Source organism: Filicampus tigris, chromosome 8 (assembly GCF_054856515.1).
Source record: "Filicampus tigris isolate MCC_2025a chromosome 8, RoL_Ftig_1.0, whole genome shotgun sequence".
Classification (NCBI taxonomy): domain Eukaryota; kingdom Metazoa; phylum Chordata; class Actinopteri; order Syngnathiformes; family Syngnathidae; genus Filicampus; species Filicampus tigris.
Window position 1 is genome coordinate 17,082,824 of NC_141224.1, and position 21,108 is coordinate 17,103,931.

At 39.0% G+C, this 21,108-nt stretch overlaps 1 protein-coding gene across 6 annotated transcripts in view; it reads left to right on the forward strand.

Annotated features, from left to right (window-relative positions):
- The window catches only part of grb10b (growth factor receptor-bound protein 10b), a 79,819-nt gene that overhangs the window by 37,018 nt on the left and 21,693 nt on the right, over window positions 1–21,108 (forward strand). For all 6 annotated transcript variants that reach the window (XM_086038543.1, XM_086038547.1, XM_086038546.1 and 3 more), the window contains exon 5: window positions 3,001–3,145. In XM_086038543.1, coding sequence (XP_085894669.1) covers window positions 3,001–3,145 — 145 coding nt within the window. The remainder of the gene's footprint in view (window positions 1–3,000; window positions 3,146–21,108) is intronic.

Consider the following 21,108-nt stretch of genomic DNA (forward strand, 5'->3'; position numbering starts at 1 on the left):
ATTCAAACTTTGATCATTGCATGTGTGAGTCGTTCCCACAGGCATGTGAGGAATACAACGGCAGTAGACATTTTTGAGCTTTCAGCATGTGAAGACCACACTTCTAATGCAACAGAGTAGATGATTGATATATTCTAATGACAAAGCAACAAGATGTTAATTATTAGCATCCATCAATAAGTAAAAGCACAAACTAGGGATCAACATTTGCCTACATTTTTGTTGAGCAACTATAATATCGTTATGATCCTTGAAAAGAAATTATTTGCATTTGTTTTTTTTTACTTTTCTGTATATGCTTTGTTGCACATCGCACAGAGGTTGAACACAGTAAGTTCCGGGACACATTATATACCGGTATGTGTGTGTATGTATGTAGGTGTGTGTGTGTGTGTGTGTGTGTGTGTGTGTGTGTGTGTGTGTGTGTGTGTGTGTGTGTGTGTGTGTGTGTATATATATATATATATATATATATATATATATATATATAGATATATATAGATATAGATATATATACACAAATCGTATATACGATATATATAGATATAGATATAGATATATATCTACACACCTTTGGAAGACTGTTCCTGGGTCAAACAGTCAGTCATCAAAAAAGCCACTCATTCAAAGTGGAAAAAAATAACTTTGATGTTTATTGAAGTGTGGTTTTGCACAATGTGCTGAGATCTCAAATAATTTTGTTTGAAGTCCCAAGTTTTATGTGACTACAGAGGCACATAGGTTTCAGAAGAGTTTGGTAGAATTACAAATTGCAAAAGTTTAGGGGCAGTCAAATTAAGAGAATACACTTTTGTTTTTTTTACTTTCCAGTGATTGTACTAAATGCAGCTAGAATGTGATAGAGTAATAGACAGATTTGAGTGCATATTTATTACCATCCCCGCACACACTCCCAATATATAAATGTTTCCATATAATTCCTTATCTGTAACCTTTCAATGCCCTCTTCCCTCTTGTCAGGCCCTGTTTGTCTCAAACAACACCATCAGGTCCAATTCTCATTAATTTTATCATCAAGCGTAAGCCCATTTCTCGGTTTAAATAGTCGTAGCTCACAGTCTCCCTGAGGCGTTCATTATAGGTTTTATCATATACATTCACTCCAAAGCGGTCTGTAATAATTATCCCTGTCCGGACTATTTGACAGAAGTAGAGAAGAAATGATCAGGTAATAGAGTATTCTGTCTTTAAGGACTCTCGCTTTCTCGCCTCTTCTCACAAGCACTCACACACAAGCACCGACTCAGGCCCTGAAGTTCTTATTATTCAGAGCTGACCTCTGGATAACCCTGTTCGCTAGCTCAGATGGGACGACATCAAAAGCCCCGCTCCCTTTTGAACTTGCTGGGTTCTACAGAGAAATGATAGAGGCAGGGAGAACGAGTCGAAAAGAGAGAGTCTCCCACAATGGCTTTCTGAGCGCACTATTCACCGCCAAAAAAGATTCAATCCTGAAAAGTTTATGATCGGCTGTCAAACCATCATCCCTCTTCTGAGCCACAAGCTTATAGTGCGTGAGCCTAATTTAAAAAAAAATGCTTTAAAGAGATGTCTTATTTAATATTGATGTGTGATAAATATTGCAGAAAATTAGCCAGCAGGCTGCAGGGGTCTGTGATTTCTCCTGGCTTGACTGTTCATTATGGCAAGATCAGACAGAAACAGACATGAGCTTGGGTGCTATACAGAAAAGAACTTCTAATCTCCGCTCCTGCCCATATTTCACATGTGTCAGCGGGTCTTGTTATCCCAAAGTTATACCCATTTTGCACTATTCAGAAAGCTGTATTATGTCATTACCATAAATGTCAGTTCATATTTTAATTTAGTACCAACAAAACATTTTAAAGCTACTAGGGATGGCACGATATCCAAATGTCGAGATAAGATAATATCACGATATGAACCTCATGATACGATAATTAACGCGATATTGTGGAGAGGTTGGCGATATAAAAGCTCGCAGTACTGTATAAAAGCTTGTGGTATTGTAAAAAAAAAAAAGGTCATATTAAAAAACAAAAAAAATCACAATATTCTGTTTTTGTATATAATAACAGCATTCTCAAATAAATGGGCTTGGCAAGTCAAGCATTAAATTAAACTGCACAAATTAACTAACCGCCAGAGGGTGCTGGAACTGCATAAATGGAAAACAACTCTGCCTTTTAAACAGATTTGCTGCATTTAATATCGTGACATGGCGATGACGATATGTCGTGACAATTTTAATATCGCGATATCAAGATATTGTCTGGCGGAATGCCCACCTCTGATATCACCAAAGTGATCTAGTTTACTGTTTGCTCTGTTATCTGGCCAGTTGTTTTCTAGCTACCATATTTTCCGGACTATAAGCTGCACCTTTATATAAGCCGCACCCGCTCTATTTTAAAAAAAATGAAAAAAACATATATAAGCTGCACCTTCTATGTTGCAAAATTAGATATTTACTGCATTTACAGAACTATTTTGAATTGTAAATGTACATGTATGTACCTGAACAGATTCTTTCCTAACAGTGCCTTTTAACACAGCAGCAAGTTTGCTGATTAAAACGGAACAAAACCAAGATCAAATAAAGTACTAACTTCATTTCACTGCCCGCTGACACTCTAGTTTGTCAGTTAATGTCCACCACTTCCGCAGATAGCACCTTATTCATAACCTTGTGCATTGCGCCCTTACCTGTCGAACTCCTCCACCTGCAGTCACATCCTGTTAATGGCAATTGTATTGTATTATATTGTATTGTAATTCCGGTTAGACCACCCCTAGCGGAAAAGAAAAATCCACAGAATAGCCGCATCTTTATATAAGTAGCGGTTTATAATCCAGAAAATACGGTAATTTCCCCAGTGAATATAAATGAGACAAGCAGAAAATTCCAATGAAATGCCAAAGTTAAACTTTGGAGGTAGCTGTTCTTTTTGCATGCAAACGTACTCACTGTTTTGGTGTCCTCTTCCTATTGTCCAGGAGGTTGCGTGAGGAGCAGCAACAACTAAGGACCTCCTCTCTCCCTGCCATCCCCAACCCTTTCCCTGAGCTCTGCAGTCCAGCCAGCTCACCCGTGCTCAGTCCTGGGTCGCTACCTCCCAGAGAACCCTCCACTGGCATATATGTAAGTGCAACCTGCTCTCACCAAAACAGGAACATTTGTGCCACACTGTTGAAATCCAGTCGCTTTTCGTGATCCAGTTATTTTTCTCCAGAGGACTTTCATGTAGTTGTGGCATTTCACTCATCAGTAAAATTGTATGTGGTTTCGCTTGATGCAAAATACTGTCCACATAGAGAACGTCAGAGGCTTTGTCGCTTGATGAACAGAGCAAGACATCTGCAATAAATAGGAGTGCATTTTGAAAGATTTTGTTGGATTGTGTTTGTTGGAGTTTTGGAATATCATAAATCAGATGCACTTAGCGGTCCGTTGTGTGTTGCACAAGACGTTTAGGAATTTCCCTGGCTAACATCTGCCCCATTTTCTTTGCTAATTTCAGGCCTGGTGATTGCTAGCACATGATCTCTATGGTACATGTGTGTGAACCAAAGGGTGTGTGTGTAACAGTGTCCATGGCGGGATTGTATATGCCTGTGCCCATTTCCACTTGTGTGTCTAAGATTAGGACACTGGGCTGCCTGTTCCTGGAGTTTGAAAGCTCGCTATCATCATAAACATCATCATGGTAGTTAATGATCTGCACATGGAGCCAGCCAGTGCTAGTTCCAGTAACATACCACTTTACAGTAATGTGTGACCAAACTATTTATCAGATGTATCATGCCTGTGATCCAGGGCCTGTTCTTGTCACTGATCTCTTTTGCACTTCCAGTAAAGGTATTTCTATCTGTGCAAAATCTGAGTTTAATTATAACCTGCCAGTGCTTACCATTAATGAGTTTTGTGGGGACGTGCTGGGTTAAGATTGCAATCTGAGGAATGAATACACCTGCTTGATGCTTAATGTTAGTCTCAGCTTCCAAACATGAAGTTTCATTCAAGTTCAAGGTCATCACGAGCGGGGAAGTTGTTTATTTCCATGTGGAGAAGTTGTAGGCTTAAATTAGAAGCCATGGCAAAGATTCAGGTCTGCGCAGTAAATTTTTAGTTGAAAGGTGAAAAGGTCCAAAATGAATGTCTCTCAAAGTGACATAAGTATGACTCAAAATAAGTAGGCCGGGCAAAAAAGGAATTTTGTTGACGTTCTAATTCCCAGACGGCCCATTAAGAGCGCGTGTGGACCAGGAAATGAAGCGGGGGACTGGAAGAGGTGTAGGGGAGTTGTAAATGATGAACAGAGGTAAAGGACTGTGATTTTTATTTTTTCCTGTAAACCAAGTAGACATTTCAAAATCAGTTTATCCAGCTGAACATGAGCTCTTTTTACTTTTTTCCCGCAATGCTTCTCTGACGCCAGCCAAACTGTTTGCATCGGTAGGTAATTAGGCATGTCCCGATCACACTTCTTTGGTTTTAATAATCCAATACTGAGTCCCGATAAGATACCTCAGCAATACAGTGGTACCTCTACTTACGAAATTGATTGGTTCTGGAAGAAATTTCTTAAGTAGAAAATTTTGTAATAGAGACGCGTTTTCCATGTAAATGCCCTGATACGTTCCAAGCCCCCCAATATTCAGACATAAATGTTTTATAAAGCATAAAAATGCATCAAAACATGTAACAAATACATGTTACAATTAGATTATTGCACAATAAATGAGAGTTGTGCTTAATGTAAAAACAATAGTAAAGAATACAAATGATGGTTGTTTACCTTTTAATTGCTGTCCTCATCGCTTTTTGCACTCTTTGGTTCATGTTCTCTCTCAGAAGTGTTTTTTGCCTGGCGTTTTGTAAAGAACTGATTTAATAACGTGGCGACTGTCGATACATTACGGTCATATTCTTTGGCGAGATCAAACAAACGCATCCCCCTTTCATCCATCCATCCATTATCTATACCACTTATCTTCACAAGGGTCGCGGGGCGTGCTGGAGCCTATCCCAGCTGTCTTCGGGCAGTAGGCGAAGGACACCCCCAATTGGTTGCCAGCCAATCGCAGGGCACACAGAGACAAACATCGGCACTCACAATCACACCTAGGGTCGTTTCGTAACTTTAAAATTTCGTATGAAGAGATGTTCGGAAGTAGAGGTACCACTGTACATAAAAAAAAAGTGTATATATGTTATAACAAATATTTTTACGTTTATATTTACATCATTTGGGCCGATCCACCAAATTATTGCCAACTGCTTTTTGTAACACTCAAAATAAACTAAAGTTCTATCGTTTGTCTTTGGGTTTTTTTTTTCTCTTTTTAGCTCTAAATTTGATGATACACATATTGAACAACTCAGAATGTGTATTGGTCAATCTCAGACATGTTTTATTTTACGTCACTGGTTTTTGTACTGAAATTCTTGATGGGTTTTTAGCATAAAATTTACACATACATGAATTATAACCATGACATTTATACTAATAGAATGCTAACATCAAGCACAATACATATCAATGTGCAGGGCGCTTAATAAACATGTATTTGTATACACCAACTTTATTCTTCTTCTACTCCTCACATTTTTGACATGTTACTCCTTCTACATTTTTCCACACACCCCCACCCCCCGCCAAAAAAGAAACCCACACATTCACATATTCTCTTTCATATTCTCCCTTTTTGCCACATTCCTTTACTGATTCACCCCATTCCAATTTCAACACACTCCCCCAAAAAATAATGCTATTCAGGGCTACTATTTTTCTCATTCCCCAAATTCACATTTTTCCCCAAATTCAACATTTTTCAACCAAAAATTCACCATTTATTCCCAATGGCGCATTCAACGTTACTTATTTAAACAATTCCCATTTGAAATTCAAAACATTCAGCTCATTTTATTCACCATGGAAACAATTTTTAATATGACAAAAAATACCATTCACCAAAAATGTAATGTTTCGCAATTAAAATACCCACAAAAAAAAAAATCAATCCTATTTCATTCCTAATGACACATTTACATTTCCATCATTCCATCATTCAGTTCACCTTGGGGATGACTTTCTACATGATAATCATTTTCTGTTTTTGTTGAATGTGAATCTGTTTTGTTGAGTGTGTCATTGAGATGCAGCTACGTAGTTAGTGGGTACCTCTGTGACATCATCTACAAACGACTATTGATTTATGACCTGTTAAATGCAACCAGTGGGGCAAAAGCTTGCTTGTCACCATATAATTGTTAAACTTCTGTTTGAAGTTACGTCATTTGGACACGTCACAGTTGCTAACCTGTCTGTCGCTCTGTCAACTCTTATGCCGTTCAGTGAGGCAGCTTTATATCAGACAAGGCAGACTTAGGCTATTTTCAAAGTATCATTTAGCCTACCGTGAGTGTTTAAACATTGTTTGTGTCTCCTTGTTGCTCCAAACAATTTACATTCTGATGGAGGGAGAGCACTATGCCAAGACAGAGCCTCTGTCCTTGTATATGTGACTCTTAGTGCCACTCTGACCTTTGCCTTCCCCAAAAAACAAAATGCAACATTGTGTAATATAAAGTGACGCTATTACTGCTCCATTTGACAAGATGTTCATAGCTTTGGAATATTTGGTTACTTTCCGATCGATAAAATTTACCCCGGTTCCCAATCAGTTGAATAGCACCTGATCGGCCCCGATTTCAGATCAGGATATCCCTAGTTACAATTGGGGTCTCCCTTCACGGCGTCTCTGTTTTAGTGCTCATGTGCTCCAATCTTTAAGATGTGAGGACGGCTTTTTCTCTGGTTTTGTTTTGCTGGACCAAACATTTTCATTGCTGGACCAAACATTTTCAATGACGCAGACGAGCTGTTTTCAGTGTACACACTGCAAACACTCATGTAAACTGGTGTGAGAGTGCTTCGGCACCCATCCATGCCTTTGACTCCATTTGTTTTCTGGTTGTGTGTTTGCAGCTCTGTCTGCTTGTTTGCCTTTGTGAGTTCTGTAAACTATTTAGAGAATTGGCAGTGTCTGTCCGTTGTTGATGGCAATGGAAAGTATGTCTCTTGGTGGTTATTTTTCAGTGGAAAACCAATTCAGCACCTTTTCTACATTGACTAAACCTCCCACTGACATGTGCCTCTGAATGTGTGCGTACCCAGTAACACCAGTTTCTTGTAGGCACTTGAGCGATTCCAAGACATGAATGATATGTTGAGTGTTCAAAATGAGGGCAAAGAGGTCGGTCGCTCCCCCTCTCCACAACCCTTGACCTTCACTTTTAAACACAGGTGCCTTTTTGTGTGTGTGCGTGTGTAGGGATGTGTGTGTGTGTGTGTGTGTGTGTGTGTGTGTGTGTGCGTGTGTCTGCCTTGATTTCTCTTTTTCTGTCCTCTTGTATGAATCCTTCCCTGCCTCCTCACATACATGTCGTCCAGTCAGCTGGCGCGCTGAGAGGTTTTTCTATTTGTTTTACCGAATTCCTGAAACCTCCAGGCGCTCTCTGACACACACATAATGCCCCAGTCCCCTCCCTCCTGCTCTTCCAACTCCCTCGCCTCAGTGCAGGAACCATGCGGAAGTAGCACACAACTTTCAGGAATGACTGGGCAAGCTTACAGCTGGGGCTGCAGTGTTCCCAATTACTTCCATTTCCTCAGCTCTCCTCATACTCTCATCTTGGTATGTTTTATTTGTAAAAAACATTTGTTCATTCTCTCTCTGGCTTTTCATTTTAACTATGGGTAAAAGGGCTCTAATGTGACTTATTTCTGAATCACAATTACTGTTTCACTCAAAGTTGTTATCAAGGAGCACTTGTTGTAGTAGTTCTGTCTAGTTCATTTTGAATGACATAAATGTCGGCTCCTAATATTCAAGTAAAGAACATGTATACGAACCATTTGCTGGCCTAACCCATACTAAGCAGTGTTCACCTGATGAATCTCTCAGACTATAACTAGTAATAAAGCTTGTAATAAAATGTGTATATAGGGTGGTACAGTACATGGATAAAATTATTCGGTGCGCCTTTTAATAAAAGAATCAGTCAGAGGTCGACTCCAGACCGATGTAGTTTCTCCCAAATCTTAACACTTCATTTTACCGATAGATTTTAGACTTCCACACCAATACAAAGCAAGTTTCATGAAGGCATGCTCAGTTGGGTTTGATGTGGAAGAACGTGAGAGCCCTGACCTCCACTCCAGCCCATCCCCATAAAAAGACAACAATGTCAGTCAGGCTCCCTTCTCAGCTTTACTGACCTCGGGCCTGATCTCTCGATGAAAGTGCAAATATTGACATAGTTGCGCTGCTTTTTAATTTTGGTAAAACAAAATTGTGTTCTTCATCTTCAAAAGAAATAGATTAGAGATTACCTTTGTAAGGGAGAACATAAAGTGTTTCAGAAAAATTCCAGGGCTGGTGACACTGAAGATATATTTCAAGTTAAAATTACAAGTTCTATCTTTCAGTCTAATCCCACTGAAGTCGAATGCACTCTCTCAGTCTCCAGCCTCCTGGAAGGATTCATCTTGGATCCTCCACAGTTGCAGCATCACGTCTATCTTGATGTTGTCTACGTCTTTAAAACAGGCCACCTTAATGGCCTTATTGAGCTTGGGAAAGAGGTAAGAAATAAAAATGGAAAAATCAGGTCAGGTTTGTGACGTTGCTCCAGCGCGGTGATGTTCTTCTCGGCCTGGAACTGTGGGATGCTCAGGGCATTGTGAGCAAGGCATGTTTTCATGGTGAAGTAGCCATGAGTTGTCATGCTCTCACCTCTTCTCGCATACTAAAAAAAAGCAAATTATCTTATTGTAGACATGCCCACGTTGAAAGGAAAATTTTGTAGTTTGTGTTAGGGCTGGAAAATCAATCTGAATTTAATCGTGATCCGGATTTTGGCTTCTCTGGATCTTTCAAAAGGTTATAATCAAAGAAACACAATGTGCACAACGGTGTTGTGCGTTTGCAAGTTTCTAACTTGAAAGTACTCTGAATGCACCATGTTCTTGCGTGTGGCATGTTATTCTGCCATGCCTGAGCGTGCCTTGAGCTGTTTAATGACACCCTAGTTGGAGTTTACTGTAAAATTAAACGTACAACAAAAATAATTACACACATTGTATATTTAAATACAAGACATGCTTCATTTTTAGAACATCGCTAGCGCTAATGCCAAAATCAATGTAAAATCCCACTGACATTCTAACGCGAAATTAGCATCAACTTCGGGAGTGATATTCTTTCAAATAACCAATATTGACCCAAAATCACTGGAGAAAGACATACACACAGGTTACATAACAAAACTCAAATGCACAAATTCTTCCCAATCTGTGAAAAAGGAGTTGCAGTATATTAATGGAGTTCAATCCCAACTTTCTTCTTATCTCATTGTAAGTGTGTATTCAATCCATACACGGCACCACACTGCCCCTAAGAGGCCAATGCCCTCACAACAGGAACAATCCGTATTTATTTTCTATTTATTTGCTGTTACATTATTATTTTACTTTCTTACAATTTCATTTTCCCGTGGTCCTTTCAAGTTACATTTAAAGTAGAGTTTTTAAGGATTCAAGGAATTTTACTTCCCTCAAAATTCAAGTATACAAAGATCCATGGACTTTTTTTTAATTATACCGACACACATATCCACGTGATAGTACACGAAATACAGCCCCCGAGGTCCCAGGATAACCCAGTAAGTCCCATGTCATGAAAATAAAGATAGAACAAAAACATCAGATAAAATATGATAAAGAAATAAGGGAGATCCCTTTTCACTGTTTAAATCTGTGCAAAGATACAAGGCATCAAAGCTGTGGATGTTGGAGAATGAAAATGCAAGAGGCTTGAATTTCACAATATACAAAGTAAGTACAAGACCATTATGTACTTGACGAAGAGAAGGGAGAGCTCAAGAATGAAGTCTTCAATGTGCAAGGGCGAATGGGCTTGAGGGTATGATGACTAGTTGAGTTTTTAAGTCAACAAATAATCGTTTTTTTTTAATTATTGTGACTTCAATCTTAATGATTATGATTATTTTTTCCACAATCGTACAGCCCAAATTTGTGTTTGAAATAAAACTTTATTGACATCAGTCCTGGAACATGTCTAACACACCTTGCATTCGGTTTTAAAGAAACGATTAAGATCCATTGTTGCTGATACACAAATAGTCATACGCCATACAATGTTGGTGATGCTGTGCATGGTGGTGTAAGAGTGTTATTACATTTACTGGGACACGGTGTCCTTGAAGTCAGCCAAGTCCCTCCAGTGTGGGAATATTTATTCGATCACAGTGTTGCCAGATTTTGTTGGATTTACTGTACTCGGACTGGATGTCCTCAAGATCACTGCTCTCTACTATCGCACGATCCCCACGTCCTGCCTCTCTGGTCAGCATTATCTCACTATCTTTGGGTATGTATAGATTTGGGATGAGAGATACAATTTTTTTTTTCTAAGCCTCGCTCACTTCTTCCCATTTCTTCCTCTTCTAAAGCACAGTTACTGTATGTCTGTCTGTTTGTGCTTAGCACGTTTGTGATAAACAAGAGTACTGTTAAGTGCAGTGTCTAGTCAAGTTTTGGCTGATTTAAAGCATGCTTACACACTCGAGATGAAATGCAAGGTGTAAATTGAGCTAGATGCTGTAGGAAGGGGGGTTGTGGTTTATATTTGTAACAAAATATTCAGTTGTAGACAAGCCAAGGCGGGTTTATTTACAGCAAAAGGGATCTTAATGCACCAAACATACAGTGCAAATAAGAGGTTTAAAAATTATTTTCAAGTGCTTTAAAAGAGCTCAATCACAAACAAGAGTTGAACCAGTTTGAAGGGTAAGGGGTTACAAACTTTGTTGAAATATAAAGGCATTGCACTGGTATGCTGTATGTAGTTTTTGTTTCTCTAATATGCTGATATGTTGGACTTGAAATTAGTTACAATTAGATATGTACAGATATTTGCAGCAGTGATTTCCAACCACTTTGTCGTGACACATTAGTTTGCGTGAAAGATCATCAAGTGTGCCACTGGAAATTATCCAATTATGCTGAATTGTTCCTTATTTATTTACTATAAAATATATATTCATCTCTCTATGCCAGTGACATAGACATGGAAGTCAGAATAACTAAATGCTCTTCCACATTATGGCAGATGGTACAATTAACCTGATATCCACCTTCTCCCGTTGATACAACAGAATAAGTCATGGTTTCCTGCCAGTATAGCTTTGCAGGGCTCTACACTAACTTTTCCACTGTTATAGGGCCGCAAATAAGGATTATTTTAATGATCCATTTCTTTGTCAATTATTTGTCCGATTCATCGAATCAGATTCAGATAGACAGTTGCCGTTGTGAAATGACGTGTCCGGGAACCCTAACGAGGATTGCCAGCAACGGCAATTGCCGTCAACTACATTTTTTTGTGGGAATGGGTGGAGAAAGGCATTAGGCACCTCTTGTTTGATTGTTAAAATGTAGTGTAAAAAAAATAACTATGGCCAGCAGATAGCAGCATTGGGTCTCTTGCATGAGATTACCTTGTCTCAGTGGAAAGTGGAAACCCATGTACATGGCGGATCTTTGGAAATTGCATTGCAAAACATTGCATGGCACGCATGCATGCGCACACACACACTACTAAATACTACTACTTATAGAGTGCAAATAGTTTGTAAAGTTTGTCAAATGTGAAATTACACAGTTGATTTTTTTTTTTTATAAATACTTTATTTTGCCATAAGTGCCTTTTCATTGATGTTCGTATTTTATAGAACAAGCCTGACTAACCCGCAGCTCGCGAGCCGCATGCGGCTCTTTGGCCGGTTTCATGCGGCTCCTGAAGCCCTTTTGGTGCTGTAAAAATTCCTTGCTTGTTTCACTGCAAAATAATGAGCAGTTCTTCTTAAAATGTAATTTTACTCAGCAGGGTAGCATTTCAGTCTCACTTCCGGGTTCGTGTTACGCAGCTAAATACGCAGCCTGTATTCACAAATACAGGCACCCGATTAGCTTCAATCCACGTGATAATATGACATATCTGAAGAAATACACCGATGATTGGCTGACTGGCACATGTGACATTTCTCCCACAAGCTATGTAAACAAATACCAGCCATGTGCACTTAGAGCTAGAGAATATTAATCTTCCGTTTAAAAAACTTCGCGCGTACCGTGATGTGCCATCGTCTGGTGGGGAGCGGTTGAGACCTCCGCTTTGCCCGAATTCCACCTCTTGCCTCAGACAACACATCAGAGACAAGTTGCCCTCCAAATTTAAGCATCACAGTAAGCACAGAAAAATAAATTATCAAGGTGATTATTTTATTGTTACTTGGCTTTTTCTATACCTGTTGCCTGTGTTTCTGATTCAATAAGCAAAGGAAACACTGTCAGTAGGCAGTATCACATTTCAAATGCTCTATATAAGAATTATGATACTGTCTAATTAGTGAGCAGACCGTGTACCGTCAACTTTAGGCAATACAGTGAGGCTTACTGCAGTGCTGTGAGATATCACACGACATTGCAATAAATATCTTACCGCGACATCAATACTGCGATAAAACCATACCATGAGCTTTTGATATTGGTACAGCAGGTTTGTTTGATGAAAATGTAATTTTGGCCCGCGATAGGATTGCTAGGAAAAAAATTGGCCCGCCGCCAAACTAAGTTGCTGATCCCTGTTTAAACAAAGTGAGGAATAGTCTGTGCGAGGGCTCGTTTGAACATGGTGATGGAATGGATTATATTCGACAATCAAGGTACTAAGTGTGTGCATAACACGCTTTGACACAATTGACTTGGAGGGAAAAGTCAATTGTAAAAGTTTTCTTTTTTTTTTTTTTTTTATCAAGCTCTTATCTATGGAATCTAATCGTATCAGAGGTGAAAAAAGGCAGCACACGAACATCGCGACCATCTGCATGCAATTATCTCTCCCAAGTACTGGTGAGGTAAGTTTGTATAAACTTGAAAACTTTTCATAAGATTTCTTACATTTGTTTACAAAAATTCTGCACTGCATTTTTAGTCCACAAAAAAGTACAAAAAAATAATTTTGTATTATATTGGGTGTTTTTAGGACACAAAAAACAAGTACTTCAGTTTAATGGACAATCGGCTCTAACGGACAACACCTCCCCCAATTAATCTGTTAAATTAAGGTTCCACTGTATACGGAAACACACACTATCTTCTCCATTGGCGTGTTCAAACTCAATGTGGCCAATTGGGATATATTGGATCTGCAATAGTGTGGACACAGACAATCTTACACTCTTTGGTGGAGGAGATTTGTCACCGGTCTTCTCTCTTCTTTGACTGGATTGAATCTATATTAGCGCCCCGACCACACATACGGCAGATAAACCAACAACAACAGTGGACAAGTGTTTCAAGGAACGCTTGTATGAGGAGATCTGCCGGTATTTCCATACAACATTACAACAAACAACAAGCACAGAAAAAAAAGCCCTTGTGTGGAAAAATGAAGGACTTTGTGTGGGGCCAGTCAACAACTAGTAAACCCAAACACTTAGCACCTTGTAAATCTTCGCTCTCAGGCATGTGTGTTCTGCAGACTGCAGAGCAACTACGAGACCTCTCCAAAAATATGCTAGCACACTACTCCGCACTCAGTCTCCACTTTTTATCTTTTTGCTCATTTGTCACTGAATGTAAACTTGAATACCACTACATACACAGTTGTTAGAGACGATGTACAGACTCAAGTCCAGGCATTAGACATTGACTGTTAACATTAGCTTCGTGCACTATTTGCTTGTAAGCGAGCTACCTTTGCACTGTCACTTGTTTAAGGTGTTTACTGTCTTTACATTTGTTATCAAGTTAGTGCTAAACCCGTTTTCACATTTTTGTGGCAATTCATGGTAAAACAAAACAAAAGGGTGTCTGTGACAACTTTTACACCCTCAAGTAAGGGTTAGTGGGAAACATTTTTACATTCGTACGGCCAGTTTTTAAAAAAGCAAAAAAAGCTTTTAAAAAATGTCTGTAGTCTTTAAAAGTATTATGATAGTGACAGTTTGACTCTCAAATTCACTCTTTCAATCCATTACAATTAGGGATGCTCCGATCGATCGGGCACCGATCATGATCGGCCGATTTTCCTGAAATATTACGTGATCGGAATATTCGATCAAAGCCTTTTATTGCCGATCAAAACATCCGATCACCCGCAGCTCATGCTTGGCTGCCGCGAGACGAAATGGCAAAAAAGTTGATTTGTTTAATATGCGACGACGTCCCTCCGTCCAAAAGCATCACTCGCGCCACCTTGCATGCATCCGCGCCCGCCCGCGCGAGCTATATTGACTCCAATTGAAACGCGCCGCCAGAAAGGCTCTTATAACACAGCCGCGCCTCCGCTGCAAGCAGAGGGGAGGGACGCAACACAAGGCTGCGAAGCATGAGCTGCGGGTGATCGGATGTTTTGATCGGCAATAAAAGGCTTTGATCGAATATTCCGACCACCGCAGTTGGTGTGAACATAGCATTGTCTGCTGTGTGCGTGGAGTTTGCGTCTTGTAATACTGTATATGCCATGAAAAGGTGCCTAGCGCGGGGAGCATGGCCAAAATTTTCAACACAACCAACTTAATCCGACATTTGAAGAACAAGCAATTGGGAGACTATGGTGAGTTTACGAGGCTCACTGCATTGAATAAAGTCAAAGCAAACACAGCGCAGTATAAGTGGCATTATTGCCACAGGGAGATTAAAAGATAAACAGTGACTTTTTTCTCGTTGACAAATGCACAAGATAATTTGTCTATGCACAAGACAATAAAATTTCTGAGTCGTTTCAATTTAGGAACTCATTGTATAGTTTATTCAAATGAAGCCTGCATGTGACTATTTTTTCTACTTTGATTATATTCTGAACCATGCAGTGTTTGACTTTTTGCATAATTAAGTCTTTTGAGACTGCTGATTATTTTGATCTGTTAAAAACTGTGTTACTAAAAGCATGGTAAATTTACCGTATTTTCCGGACTATAAACCGCAACTTTTTTTCTAGATTTTGAGCCATGCGGCTTATATAAAGGTGCGGCTTATTGAATGTTTTTACCAAAATGGTCTTTAAAAAAAATAAAAATAATAATAATAACGTGGGTGCGGCTTATATAACGGTGCGGCTTATAGCCCGGAAAATACAGTGAGTTTTTCAGTTATCTTTGTGACTGAGTAATTGTTGTATTGTGCCAGCAACGGTTTGGTATTTCTTCATGCTTTTGAAAATATATATAGATTTTTGTCAAAATTACGACAACAATATGGCTGTATTTTTTCAGATAATATTGCATATTAGCAGTCACCATAAATAAATGGAAAAATATACAGATATTCCATGTGATCGGTATCGGTATCGGCCGATCTCACTCATGCATGATCGTTATCGGTATTGGTGTCATAAAACCTGATCGGAACATACCTAATTTTAATACATTTGCATATTTTTGTTTAGTTTATGCACGCAAGCATCCTTATAGTACAATGCTATATATTACTTACCTCTCCAGCCCATACACTGTAGATTCAGAGCCCGCACAGGAGCACACACACAAACAAACACAGAGTTTCGTTGTCACACACATTCATGCTATCTGATGCTCTTTGTTGCAGAGGTAAATAGAGCATTCAGACAGTACTGTACAGTATAAGCCTTTGTCAGCATGCATGTCTCTGCCCCCCCTCTCCCTCTTTCTCTTGCTCTCTCTCTCTCCCTCTCTTTTTCTTTCTCTCTCACTTATTCTCTCTCTCTCGCTCTCACTATGTGCACACATACTGTACATTGAGTGACTGAGAGAGAGAGACTTTGCTGCTTTCAGTACAAATTGTTTGGCTGTCGTTGAACAAATGCTACCTGGACAAGAGCCAGGCAGGTTGTGGTTGAGTCTGGAACATCTCATGTGTCAGGACCAGATTTATCCCCTGCTGCTAAATGGAAACATGCCTCAACCTGCCAGCTCAACCCGCTAGTGCCACACTGCCACAGAAACTTACATGCACGCACGTACCTGCAGCCTTCTGGTGATTTATTAGCCTGGCTGTTGTGATCGGTCTAACTATTGACTCCGTTTAAGTAAATAAAACGTCAGCGCTGGCACTTAACAAAGCCACTTGGTAAAATGTCAACAGTCACTGCCAGAGCATAAAGATCATTGTTTATAAGGAAATGAATGTGGGTATTAGTTCAGCGCACAGACCGTGTACTCTTAGCTCGACATTCTCATAAAAAAAGGATCAAGATAATCTTGAAGGAACTTTTGTGGGCAACTCTTTCAGAATTATCCCAATTATGCAAATAGTTTGACACAAAATACCATATTGGCTTAAAATGATCCTGTTATGTGCTAAATTAATTTGTAGGCTTCTCGAAAAAAAAAAAATAGGTCAGCATCACTTCAACGGCTTATCTATCTGTGCCAACTACTAACTGCATATAAAGAAGGCTCCAATTGCCCTGAGCTAATAAAAAAAGTGTCCATCTGAGTGCATGTAGTTCAAGTTAAAAATAAAGTCCAGTTGGAGTGAGTGTGCAATAAAACAAAGACCAACGAATGGACAAGCATTCACTATATGATTTAATTGAACTGATTTTAAGTACAAACGTCTAATAGGAATGTAAAAAAATATCCAGATGAACAAGTGACCAAAACAAAAAAGCAAGAGGCGGGGTACACCCTGGACCGGTCAGCCGTCAATCATAGGTATGTATGTAGTAGACATACAAACACTCACTTTCACACCTATGAGCAATTTCAAGTCTTCACACAAAAGCACTGAGGGAATATGCAAACTCCAAACAGGAAGGCATCGAAACTCAAACCAAGAACCTGTTGATTGATATTTTCACTGTTGTCACAATGCTTCCGAAAAGTCTATGCTTCAGTGGTGTAGAATTACAACTCATTAAAATCATGAGATCTCAATCCATCTAATCCATCAGTTTATCTGTAACTCTGAAAATATTCTGTGGGATTATACAATGGACATTTACAATATCTGCTTTGGTCAGAAAAAAAACTGTTTAAGGTCACATACATGATATAGTTTGATAAACAATACCTACACAAATAAGTAATACTATGATATGCATGCTCCTGCATGTGTACGTGTGAATACAGTTGTCAATGTATTTTTTTTTTCTCCTTGTCTTTATGTTACACAAAGAGAGCAATATGTTACATCTTGAAGGCATTTCATCTGGCCAAAGATGAGCTGTTGGACTCGTGTAGGGCATGGAGACTGTCTTTCTTTTCTGTTAAAGTAGGACAGGTCGGATTTCTGAAGATTCTGTTGTGAAAGTACTGGATATAAATGTGGAAAAAAAGCTTTGAAAAAATTATGTAATTCTGTATTTCTGTTTTTCCTTAGATGAACGCTGACCTCGTTTTAGCTATTCAGATTCGAGAGAAGCACAAATTAGCTTGTTGATTGTAGTGTTATATATTATTCTTATCAATGATGGTTTTTTGTGTGTGTTTTTTTTTTTTTGCATTGGTGCCAAATCAGGATCCTAAGTCTAGATCCAGATAAGACTTTTCACATTGCAACAGGAATTTACATGAATATGACCTGGCAATTTTTCCCCAACAATTCTAAACAAAATAGATGAAAATTTTTTGTCTACAATTACGATTTTACCGTGCATAATTTTTTTGTTGAATAGTTCACATTGTTGTTCACATTGTTGCTTGTTCACATTACCAATATGAAAAAATAATTCTAATACGTTACAGTACAATCTCCAAGAATATTACTTACATTGGATTACCAATATTTATAAAACTGTTCAAACAATAAGTTGAGTTAACACCCTGCAGTGTTTGCAGGCTGTCAGCTCAATTTACAAGCACATATTTGACTATCGACAAATTGTACCACTTTGGACTTTACTCCTCGTATTTTGTAGATGACTGATTGTATAAATTCCCACACGTGTTGGCAATGCTTTATATTGGACGTATGGGTAGTGTCTTTGTGTGTTGGCCTCATGAAGATACTCCACCATGTTTGTCCAAGGCTGAAAAAGAAAGAAAGAAAGTGAGATGAGTATGATTAAAGACCAAAAGTCAATTAACATTGTCTTTACAATAAACATCCTGTAAAAAATGCATGCGGCCCACATATCCCTGCTGGGTTACGTGTGTGTGCGTGTGTGTGTGTGGGGGGGTGTGTGTGTGTGTGTGTGGGTAGGAATAAAGTTGCAACATGAGTTAGGTTCCCTTAAAGGTTAGGTTGTGTTGGTTGACTTACATACTTATTCCTACTGCCAAGCTGCCTTCTTGAACTGTGTGTCTTATTTGTTTTGGGACCAACTTTATAGAATTTAAGTGGAAGTAAGGCTGGCAGCTCTCTATGCGAGTTTCCCACCTTGATATGTAGGAAGACATGTATCAGTAAATGCTGGATTGGCGTACCTGTAATTTTGTCATTCTGCATCCAATTTAAATAAAACCTAAAACTCACAGCAAGGGGCCCCATGTGGTGCCAAAATCTATTTGTGGCGGGTCTAATAAATTTACTGGAAACACTGCTATATTTATGTGATAATGAGCATATGTGAGGTTTTATTAACCTACATTCACACAGTGCGAGCTGGCATCCGTTAGCGCAATTTAAATATTTGTGTAACTTTATATTAGGAAACTACGTCCTCAGGTTGAATTTACCTGGAACTGTCCGAAAACTGTCTAATTACCTGACTAACTAGCAAGCTGACTGCCTGGCAAATTAGCCAGTAAGCTTATAAACGAGTGAGCTCCAAACTAACATTAAGTTATTAATGAATTTGATGAATGGCTGAGAAAAAAACAGAAAAAGTCTATCAGTGTGTGTTTCAATGATGACGGCTAAATCAGGTGTGGGCAATTACTTTTGCAAAGTCAGAAACTGGATCGCTTGCCAAGAGCCTAGCCAACATGCTATCTTCAACTTTGTTTATATCATTTTTAATTAACTTTGAAAAAGTATATTGTCTTGGTTCAAGGCATTGCTACATATTTAGATATGGTATGTAGTTATATTTAGGAGGTACACATTTTAAACAAAATTATAAGTGTCATTAAAATTCCATCTTTACACTTAGAAAATTATAACATTATTTTTTTGCATCAAATGCGAACTCATGCCAGACGTTCCTAGTCAGGATTCCTAAACTGTAAATAAGCATTAAGTATAATACTATCGACAGTGATGTATAAAGATGCAATGATGACTTATAACACACCCAATACGTACAGTGTACAACAGATTTGCATACAGTATTATCAGGCCAAAATTTTTATGGCCCTCTTTGCTCCACCGTGGAGGAAATGAAAATGTTGCTAACATTTGGACCACTGTTGTCATTTTTGCTTGTCTTTTTAGGAAAAATTGTTGCTAGAAGGGTCGGAAAAGTCATTCAATATAGTGAAAACTTTGCTCAGTTGGAAACACTTTTACTAGCATGCACACGTTGGCACAGAAAATAAAAGCATAACTTTCAAAATAAAAGCACCGCATTTTTAAGTTTTACTTTAACTTCATGGCCATTGTGAGGTCCTGTCAGACACTGTGGACGGGCTGGGTGGCCCCGGTGCCGTACTATTCCCAAGTCTGGCCACTCCCGCTGGTAATTTTTGCCTTCAAGGAGTCTGGACTGGACTGGCTACTTGTGGAGATTTAAGTTAATTGGGTGGATGGAAGTCTGTTAATGTGTTGATGTCATGACGTCTGAAGCAAAACAACCCATCTTCTGAGTCAATGCTCGAGACAATGCTCTCTGGCCTTCTTTTACCCAATTCAGCCCAGATAGACCACTTTGTGTTGGGTCTTAATTTGATGCAGTAATTGCATGACAAGGAACCTTTCGTCGCTTCCTCATGACTCAGCAAAGTTTCCTTCATGACTGCCCCCACTCTTGCTGACCACAGGCACTCAATGGGGACAGCAAATTGTCTAGGGCCCATTCATGTTTACGCTTCTCCTTCTCATCATCGAGACATCGACTTCCGTGGGCGGCCCAGACCACACACAGCATTACTGTTCAATGGTCTGTATATGAGGCACTTGTTAATGGGAATATGGAACTGCGGTGGCTTGTGTGTGCCAAATCAGCTTATCAAAGGCTGTAACTCTTTTTGTTGTCTTTAAAAGAGAAAAAGACCAAGCAGATACTATGGCTACATTTTGGCTTCGGTTGGGGCATAGGGGGATTTTTGGGCTCCTGCCTAGACTGATGACCTGAATAGAGTTGGGACTTTCAGTAGGCACATGTGAACAAATAAAACTTTTCACAACACAATTCATGATTTAGCTCCAAAGAAAGCCAGGATTCATAGCGTTTAATTCCTGGGATTTTAAGGGTGAAAAGAAAGAGATAAAAAGTTAAGCACAATATTAAATTCATAACAGGACAGCATCTGGATAGTGGATCAAGGATTATTTTTATTTATCACTGCAAAGGATCCAATGATCCGTCAAAGATGACAGTCATATCTTTTTCCATTTGCTTGTCGGTTAATTACACCTTGTAATGCACATTGCCGCCATCCAAACGGGGGAACATCATCAATCTCTCTTCTCACCTTGATTTGGTGTTTTATTTGTTTTTATCTTAAACGTGATGAATAGCAGAACAAATTAAAAAGGCTAAAAACATTTTCCACCCGTTTGCTGTTTCTCTACATTAACTAAACATTACACATCTATCATTTTGTTGTGATTTTGGGTGATCTGCATCTTATGTTTTACAGGGAACATATTATGGAAGATTAATTTGTAATGTTTGTATACAAGCCCATCAAGTCTGAAATTTCCCAACCATGTCAATATTTTATCTGCCGATTTCTGAAAATGTGTCTGTGAGCGAGCTCTTCCACTCCACTGTGCAACACTGTGGCAAATTAACATAATAACCACCCCTACAATAACTACCCCTGACTTTCTCAGCCAATGACTTGGCAGCTAAGGTGGCTAAATTTCCAGAGCGAAAGAACCGCTTTGACGCGGTACTTGAAACTCTATCATGCGAAAAGCATATGTT